We start from the raw sequence: 10,190 nt of genomic DNA on the forward strand, positions 1-10,190 counted from the left end.
TAATTGTTGAAGATAACACGGTGGTGCTTGCTTTATCAACACAACAACCTACTAATGAGCATACATGGGTCTACTCGATTCATTCAAGAAATTTATTTACACATGTCCAAAAGGTTGTTGGATATGTACTTCGTTTCACAAAAAACGTACGGAAACCAAAAGAATCAAGACCAGAGACCATGCAGCTTTCACCGATGGAGCTCGACGTAGCACTTAAGATAATAATACGTCAAATCCAGGCCTCCGATTTTTCTGATCTAAGGAAAATGCTAGTTAAGGACGAATTTGTGCCAAAAACTCATAACCTCAGTTCACTAACTCCGTTCGTAGATGAAGAAGGGGTAATACGTGTTGGCGGACGGCTAAGCTCTTCAAAACTACAATTTGATGCCATTCATCAAATGATTTTACCAAGCAACGATCCACTAGTAAAGTTGTTGGTAGAAAAAATACATAAAGACAATTATCATTGTGGCGCCCAAGCATTGCTGGCACAAGTGAGGCAGCGTTTTTGGCCCCTCAAAGGAAAAAGCTTGATGAGAGCTGTAATACAACAATGTTTAAGATGCAGAAGAGCAAGGCCAATTGTGTACAATCAAATCATGGGAAATTTGCCTGGACACCGTGTGCAACCAGCTCGACCATTTCTCAGCACTGGAGTTGATTATTGTGGCCCAATATGGGTTCATTACAAAACAAGAGGCAAGCGTCCACAAAAGGCGTATATCGCTGTCTTTTGCTGTTTTGCAACCAAGGCCGTACACTTAGAACTTGTGACTGATCTGACCACAGATGCATTCATTGGAGCATTAAAACGCTTCATAGCAAGACGAGGACGCTGTAAAACGTTATACTGCGACAATGCGACCAATTTCGTTGGAGCGAAAAACAAGTTGCAGGAACTTACTGACGTCATCTACGCTGATCGAGCGAAGGAATCAATTGCAGGAATGTGCAGTACGAAAGGCATAGAATTTCACTTCATTCCACCAAGGTCACCACACTTCGGCGGGTTATGGGAGGCAGCAGTAAAATCTGCCAAATATTTGCTGGTCAAAAATGTTTCAACAGCATCACTTACATATGAAGAGCTTGAAACTGTTATTATTGAAGTTGAAGCAGTGTTGAACTCGCGACCCCTTATTCCTAGCTCATCAGATGCAAACGATTTGAACGCAATAACTCCAGGTCATTTTTTAATAGGTGAAGAAATCACTTCAAGCGTTGATGTGCATGCACGTGACTCTAAAGAAAAATTACTTAAACGCTGGCAACTGGTATCAGAGCTAAAACACAGTTTTTGGCAGCGCTGGACTAAGGAGTATCTAAGCGAATAGCAACAGCGCCACAAGTGGAAGGGTCCCATCACCAACATACAGACCAATACGATGGTAATCCTTAAAGAAGACAATGTCCCAGTTCTGCAATGGCCTTTGGGACGCATCATCAAAGTTTACAAAGGTGAAGATGGTTTAGTGAGAGTTTGTGACATTCAAACAAAAAAGGGAGTATTTAAAAGACCGGTGCATAGATTAGCTCCATTATTTCCTGAAGACGATAAATTAGAAGATCCAACCTTTGGAAAAATGACTGAAAGAAAAATCGAATCAGAACAGACTCAAGAAACTCCAAGGTCACCTCCCGTGTCGCTTATCGTAAAAATTCCATTAAATCGCATCAGAAAACCTGAATCATTAGTCAATGGGTTAACTCCGACAAAACGATCATGTCTGAATTCCGGGTTGCTGCTCACTATTATTACTCTACTCATTTTGCCACTTGCACTATGTAGTCCCGTCAATATAACAACCTTCAACAACAAACCTGGCATTTATTTTGAGCAGCTTAAACCAGTCAAAATCATGTCTGCTGATTGGAAAATGATTGTATATTTTGACCTTTCCCCATACCAACAACAAATGAGCATTTTAGCTGATGGAACAAAAAGGTTGAACAATTTATGCGACAAGGCATTGGATAACACTGCCTGCAAGGTATTACTCAACTATTTTGACCGTATAACGGAGGAACTGCAAATGGAACTTAATCTTCTTTCTGTTAGAAAAAGAATAACAAGAGGAGCTATAGACATTGTCGGAAATTTTGCAAATTCATTGTTTGGTGTCCTCGACTCAAACTACGCGGCACAAATGTCAAGCACAATAAATGGTCTTAAAAGGAACGACAATCACCTGGAACAACTCGTTAAAAACCAAACGTCACTTGTTGATTCAACTATCAATATCTTTAAGAAGAACCAATTAAACATGCATGACAAATTTGAAGAAATTGAAAAGCGCATCAATAACTTGTTGTATACAGATGAGTCAATAAACGACATACACGTAACACAAAACATGCTTATGTTGTCAATGCAAATGCTCATGATGGTATCCAACCAGCAAAGAGTTCACTCATCAATTATGGACGTACTAATCGACAGTCATCACGATAAAATAAATCCTCTTCTGCTGACTCCACAACAGCTTAGTGAGCAAATAATGATGATTAGAGCACATCTTCCATCACACCTACAGTTACCTATCCACCACAATAACTTACTCGAAGTATATAGGCTCATGAAGATCAACGGAATCCTGGCAAAGGGCCATGTCATTTTTTGCATCGACTTATCTCTCACGGATCCAAGAGAATTTCAACTGTTATATCTTGTTCCAATTGTGGCAGCTATAAATAACACACTTTTATCAGTGAAACTTTCAACAGAATTTCTAGCCATCAGTCCGCATCATGATGAATTTCGACCAATGACACAGCATCAAGTGGACGCATGCATATCGATAAGTGACGAAGAGTTATTATGTCCAAACATACAAGCAACATTTCATGAATCGGCAAACGTCAATAATTGTGAAATTGACTTATTTAACAATCAAGCTAAACCAAGATGCGATATGTATCAGCTCAAGGACACAACTGTATGGTATCAACTAAATCATCCGAATCAATGGATTTACGCAACCATAAATAATATCAAAATGAATGCAGTATGCAACAAGAAAGCATTTCAATTAACTTTAGTGGGCAGTGGTTTGATTAAATTAGAACCTGAATGCATCATCAAAAATGAACACATTACGATTCAAGGTCATCAAAAAATGGTTACTTCAATGCAGGCATCGATCACCAGATTGAACCTATCTGTAGGATGGACAAAACAATATGCGAGCAATAACATCAGCGTCAAACCATTGTCACCCACAATCCATGAGCTTGAACTTATTCAACGAAAATTAGGCCACATCCAGAGTTCCAGTTTTCCAACTGATGCTATTAGTCCAGGGACACATAGTCTAATAACCAGCTACGTTGCATTAGCAATGTTTCTATGTGTCGCTAGTGCACTCTTATATATATGGCGAAGGCAAAAAATCACCTATCAAACACCTCCAATACCGATGCCACGACATCAGCAGATGACCGAGGATACAGCATGTTGACTTGCAGTTTCCAATAATTAGAATTGATGTTGTCAATTCAAGGCGGGCAGCATGTTCACACATTATTATTATTGTAAAATATTATTATTATTACTATTGTTATTATTGTACAATATTTGTAAAATTTGAACATATATGCTGATGTTAGCAATATCCAAACTTTGACTTTCCTTTGCATTATTTAATTTGGTAAAATGCAGTGGCACTGAACTTGAATATTTGCATTATATTTTTTGTTAAGTGCAGTGGCACTGAACTTTGAATATGTAACATATATCAAGGCCAGTGCATTGGCATTAATTCTTGGTTGCTAGACACAACAAAGAATTTGGTTGCATAATATATGCTGAGCTTGCACTTTAGGCAAGAAGACGGTAAAGGAAAAGAATAAAATTTAGATATTGTTATTGTAATAATTTGTAATAATTTAGTATTTAAGGAAAAATTTAATTTAATAAAATTCAGATTGAAACCAATATTCGATCTCTCATTTTCATTTTCCAGAGTTTCAGTTCAAGTGCTGAAAACTCAACCTTCAATTAAAGAGTTACAGTTTAAGTGCTGTGAACTCAATATCTTTGATGTTAATACATTAACACAAACGATACAGTGATTCTAAACGAAACAAACAATGTTTTAATTGTGGCAAAATCGGACATTTTGCACGTGAATGTAAAAATAAAGCAAAAGCTGAAAATAACACGCAATTGAAAAATTCGAAAAAATCTGTAAACAATAATTTTAGCTATCATGTTGAAGATGCATTTATTAGCTCAATAAAAGAAAATTATTGGTGCCTAGATAGTGGATGTACTGCCCATTTAAGTGCAAACCGTGAATATTTTACAGACTTTCAAAAATCGAATAAAGTGCTTAACTTAGCAAACGACAACACAACAAATATAAACGGCGTCGGTAAAATGAAAATAACTGTAGACGTATACGGTCGTGATAATAACATTGATCTTAAAGAAGTTCTATATGTCGAGGACTTGCGTACAAGTCTACTTTCTGTATCAAAAATAGTAGACAGCGGATATGAAGTGCATTTTCGCCCTTCAGATGCAATCGTATTGGACAAATATCAGAAGGTTATAACTCGAGCGAAAAGACGTGGAAATCTTTTTATTGTTGAAAATAAAAATCATTTTGCACAAGTTGCTGAAGAAAAATGTGACATTGAAAAGTGGCACCAGAAAATGGGCCACATAAATGAAAACGATCTTAAAAAATTGGCTAGTAATAACCTAGTACACGGATTAAAATTAAATCCTAAACAAAAACTTCCGACTTGCGAAATTTGTATTAGTGAAAAACAAATACAAAAACCATTTCCTAAGAGTAAAGAAACTAGAACAAGTGATTTATTAGAGATCGTGCATAGTGATGTGTGCGGACCAATGAGAACAGCATCAAATTCGGATGCAAAATATTTCGTAACATTTATTGATGACAAATCACACTATTGTCATGTATATTTTATAAAACAAAAATCCGATGTATTAAATGTATTTAAGCAATACAAAAGAGCAGTAGAAACATTTACGGGTAAACGAATTAAGGCTTTACAATCAGACAATGGTAGAGAATACGTTAATTCTGAATTTAATTTATTCTTGAGGAAATTTGGTATACAAAGACGCTTAACTGCTCCATATACGCCGGAGCAAAATGGTATTGCTGAACGTAAAAACAGAACTCTAGTTGAAATGGCCCGTTGCATGATGAAACAAGCTGAAGTTCCGCCAAATTTTTGGGCAGAGGCCATAAATACAGCGTGCTATATTCGGAATAGGTGTCCTACAAAAGCATTGAACGGTGTAGTACCGCACAAGTTGTGGACTGGTAAAATGCCAGCTATTGTACATTTTCAAGTATTTGGCTCTAAAGCATATGTCCTAAAAAAGGATAAGACTAGAGATAAATTCGATTCTAAGTCAGAACCTTACATGTTTGTTGGATATTCAAACGAAGCGAAAGCCTATCGGCTGTGGTCACCTACAAAACGAAATATAACAATAAGCCGTGATGTAGTGTTCGTAAACAAAAATATCTATCATAATAAATACGAAAACATTTATATTAACAATGAAAACGACTGCCAAACAAATGATTATATCGATATTGCGTTCGAAAATTGTGAAAATCAGAAACTGTCGGTCAATCCGAAAATTGTAGAAAATACAGATACGCGAGAAGAAAACTCCATTCGTAGGAGAGGTCGTCCGAGACTTATTCGCACAAATTCACGCGGTAGGCCTCGAAAAGAATATTACACGTCAAATCGGAATGGTGAAGAATCATCCAACGAAGACGAAAATACAAGTTCAGTAAGAAAAATTGCTGATAAAAACCATTCAGATGATGAACCTGACAACAACGTTTTTGAAGATTGTGAAATGGCGTTTCTCACTACATATCAAACTCCAGTAACGATTTTGGAGGCACTTGAAAGCGATGAAACAAATTCCTGGTCAAAAGCGCTAGAAGACGAAATAGTGGCACAACTAAAGAATAAAACATGGGAAGTGGTCGAAAGACCGAAATCACGAAAAGTTATTGGGAATAGATTCGTGCTTCGAACTAAAGATGACGGAAAACAGAAAGTACGATTAGTAGCGAAGGGTTTTGCACAACGACCAGGTGAAGACTTTCATGATACGTTTTCTCCAGTCGCTCGTTCAACATCTATAAGACTACTTGCGGCACTGGCAGCAAAAATGGATTTGGAGATCCATCAGATGGATGTCATTACAGCATACCTAAATGGAGAGCTCGAAGAGAGTGTCTTCATGGAAATTCCCGATTATCTTATACCATTCCTAAACAAAGTTGTTTCATCAAAACCAGTGGGAAAAACTTCAACAATATTGTGTGGAAAAGTTAAAGAAACAGCGCAGCATTGGTTAAAGGCGATTAAATCAAGTAAGTCACCTGTATGTTTATTAAAGAAAGCTCTTTATGGACTCCGTCAGTCTGGGCTATCATGGTACATGAAATTGACAAAGAAACTACAGAATATGGGTCTAAGTGCAGTACAACAGGATCCTTGTGTATTCACTAAGCGTGAAGGTAACGACATTGTTTTGATGACAATATATGTAGATGATTTACTAATAGCGTCCAATAATAAGTTTCGTATAAATGAAATAAAGGCTGCACTTGCGAATGATTTCGAAATGAAGGATTTGGGAATAGTAAGTAATTGTCTTGGCATCGAGTTTCATCAAAATTTAAGCAAGCATCAAGTTTTTCTTTCACAAGAGAAGTATGCAAAAAGCATCATTGAAAAGTTCAATATGAAAGACTGTAAACCAGTGAAGACTCCCATAGAATTGAACATTAAGTTAACAAAACCAACAAAAATTGATGAAGGTGTTATGAAGATGTATCCCTATCAAAGCTTGATAGGAGCATTAATGTACTTAGCTGTTACAACTCGACCTGATATTGCGTTTGCTGTAAACTTTCTTAGCCAGTTCAATTCAAATTATAACGTGGAACATTGGAAAGCAGCAAAACGAATTCTAAGATACCTTAAAGGTACAAGCAACTATGGTCTATTGTATGAGAAAGACAATGAAGAATTGTATGGTTTGGTTGACGCTGATTGGGGCGCTGACTTAAACGATAGACGTTCATATTCAGGGTATGCGTTCATTATATCAGGAGCAGCGATATGTTGGGAAGCTCGAAAGCAACGTACAGTAGCGCTTTCAAGCACTGAATCAGAATATATGGCCATATCTGAGGCCACAAAAGAAGCGTTATATCTAAAGGCAATCCTTGATGATGTTGGCATTACAAGTAAGACAATTGAAATCTTTAATGATAATCAAAGCGCTCAAAAATTAACGGAAAGCTTCAGGTATCATCCACGGACAAACCACATTGATATTCGTTATCACTTTATTCGCAGCAAGGTTAACGACGGCACTGTTAAAATCAAATATATGCCAACAGAAGAAATGCCCGCAGACGTCCTTACCAAAGGACTCACTACAGAAAAGCATGTTAATTGCTTACGGAAATTAGGAATGAAATATTAAAGTCATATTTTATACATAATAAAAGCACTTTAAGAGGGGGTGTTGTTATGTAAAGTACTTTTTTAAATATTAATTGCCTGGCAACTCTGGCCTGTCATTATTCTATATTCCTTTTGTAATTATTATTCATTATTCATTTTTAGTATAGTTAATAAAGCGAAGTAAAGAACATGTTAAAAATACATCGGACCGTGTTTCACTTTTGCTAAAAATATATAATAAAATAATATAAATTGAATATTTATATATAAATAATAAAAATATATAAATTACAATAATATAATAATTTTACAATTAATATATAAAAAAATACAAAAGTAAAATAATAAATATTCGTCAGCTATATAATATTCAGGTTCGATTCCTAATATGTAACGCAATATAAAATGTTCTCAATGTGTTTGAGATAAAATAGATATTTTCACAATTTGCTTTTAAAGACGCTTATTAAAGCTTATTAATGCTTTTTTCCTTTTAGAAATATTTTTTATATATGGCACTGCTCATCTTTACAGATTACAGGGTTTTGGCTTAACCGAACGGGGGCATAAAATAGGTTCAAAGCAATATTTTCTGAAATTTTATATTAAAAAGTGGGTACATAGGCATATGGTTCCCTTCTACATATGATGAATGAATCTATGGTGAATGTGATGTATGAATTGATGATGTATGTATAGGCATATATATTTACAGGTAGCCGTGTACAGGACCGTTTAGTAGGTTAATAACCACTTTTTTAGTAAATGATATAATATATACTTCTTTTTGTTAATAACCTTGTCTCTTGCTAATTAGTTTCTTTAAAGTGAAATAAAGCCCTTTCCCTGACCCAATTCTTTGCTATACCTAATGTAAATGGTTATGCTGGAGTAGATGGTAAGGAATTGGGGTAACCTTATAAGAACCAATCGTTATACTATTCTGTTGGCCCAAATTGTTTTTCACAATCTGTTATTAAATTCACAATCTGTCTTTGTAGTCATGCTGAAATTGATTATAATTAAATGCGAACAACTTCATATAGATCTGTATAGTTATACAATATGGATAGTAACCTTACTGTAGAATAATTATATCCACAGTTGATTACTAGGTCAAGGCTAAAGGTTTGGTTCGTACTTTTAACTGCAAAGAATCTTCTTTTTTCAACACAATAGAACTGGAATTTTTTACAGGCAATCTGTGTTATCATCTTAACATGATGGATAATTTGAAATTAATTTGAAATCTAACAAAAAAATGTTTACTGCAATTCCTAATTAAATTGAATATTCATGTCATTAAGAGCATTAGTACATAAATTTAATATTATATTTTTATTACCCACAAATTCAGATGGATTAAGTTTCTTTGATTGATTTGTTATACAATAATATATTTTGATATATATAGCTAATATATACGAAAACATCCAGATACTCGAATAATATAATATGTCTAAAACTACATTTTATCACTTTTACAGCAAGTGCTAAAAGACACTAAGTAAGTAAATAAATATTATTAAGATGCAGAAAATTTTTAATCAAAGTATATATAATAATTAAATAAATTTGTTTTTGTAGTTGTTTTTAACACTAGATTTTCGCAGTGTTAATCAAGCTATAAATAATTTATTACTTTGAAGTCAGCAGATAAAAATATCTTAACGTCACATATCTTAACGTCATAACGTCACATAACGTTAATATAAAAATGCTTAATTATATTTAATTAATATAATTAACTACTAAAATTATGGAATTTTAAAATTTCAATAAGACATGTTTAATGGCAAACAACCAATTACATGAAAACGATTATTTATTAATATTATTTAACAAAGCTTATTATCGGCCAGAGCTATAATTAATTTACTTTCATTTGGAAGTAAAAATTAATGATTAATAGACTAGTTATGTTAATATTAATGGCATTTTTATGTAGAAAATTTCCTGATTTTATTATAAATAAGTGCAATTATCATTTGTTTTTATTTGGAATATAAAAAAAAAATGTTTATGAAATAAGTATTTAAATTAAAAATCTTATATATGCAGTATTATCTAATTTGTGATTCTAAAAGTAAATGTGAATTAAACACAATCGAAATAGGGATTTCGATTTGAATTTTATTTCAATATATAGACATTGCCATTAGGAAAAAAATACCATCAAAATATCCTCCATGCGATATCTTACAGCATTGAATCATTGACGACATGTCAGCACATAACTGACAACAGCTCAATCTTAACTTGATGATAATTGAAAAAAAGATATAAATTTCAATTATACTTCAATATATAGACATTGCCGTTAGGAAGAAAAATATCATCAAAATATTCTCTACGCGATATCTTACAGCACTGAATCTTTGACGACATGTCAGCAAATAACTGACTACAGCTCGACCTAACTTAATGGAGGTTCGACGTGATTTTTCACAACTTTAAAAGTTTGAAGATTGTCTACATAATATGATCTCTTGGGTACCAAATAGTACAGCCTTAATTAATCTTAATGTTCAATTTACATTACTGAAAGGTGTAATAACACGTCCAGAAAATTTCCTTCTTAACTAAGCCAAAACAGGACTTAATGGAGACATTTTATTATTCCAAATGCAATTATTTTGTTTGTTGACATATCTACCAAATGAAAAATGAGTCTCACCTCTGAAGAAAGTTCATTGCGA

The 10,190-nt window shown here is 34.1% G+C and overlaps 2 protein-coding genes across 2 annotated transcripts; both read left to right on the forward strand.

Annotated features, from left to right (window-relative positions):
• Window positions 1–266: 266 nt before the first annotated feature.
• On the forward strand, window positions 267–1,337 carry LOC119663916. Its single transcript, XM_038073506.1, has one exon. The coding sequence runs from the start codon at window positions 267–269 to the stop codon at window positions 1,335–1,337; it is 1,071 nt and encodes a 356-aa protein (XP_037929434.1).
• A 51-nt stretch (window positions 1,338–1,388) lies between these two features.
• LOC119663915 lies at window positions 1,389–3,461 on the forward strand. Its single transcript, XM_038073504.1, has one exon. It carries the CDS (start codon window positions 1,389–1,391, stop codon window positions 3,459–3,461), a length of 2,073 nt encoding a protein of 690 aa, XP_037929432.1.
• The last annotated feature ends 6,729 nt before the right edge of the window (window positions 3,462–10,190 follow it).

Source organism: Teleopsis dalmanni, unplaced genomic scaffold (genome assembly GCF_002237135.1).
Source record: "Teleopsis dalmanni isolate 2A unplaced genomic scaffold, ASM223713v2 unscaffolded_contig_1108, whole genome shotgun sequence".
In the NCBI taxonomy this organism is placed as follows: Eukaryota; Metazoa; Arthropoda; class Insecta; order Diptera; family Diopsidae; genus Teleopsis; species Teleopsis dalmanni.

Bases quoted from the DNA above. Each gene is read 5' to 3' on its own strand.
- LOC119663916 (XM_038073506.1), top strand. From the start codon at position 267: ATGCTAGTTAAGGACGAATTTGTGCCAAAAACTCATAACCTCAGTTCA.
- LOC119663915 (XM_038073504.1), top strand. From the start codon at position 1,389: ATGGTAATCCTTAAAGAAGACAATGTCCCAGTTCTGCAATGGCCTTTG.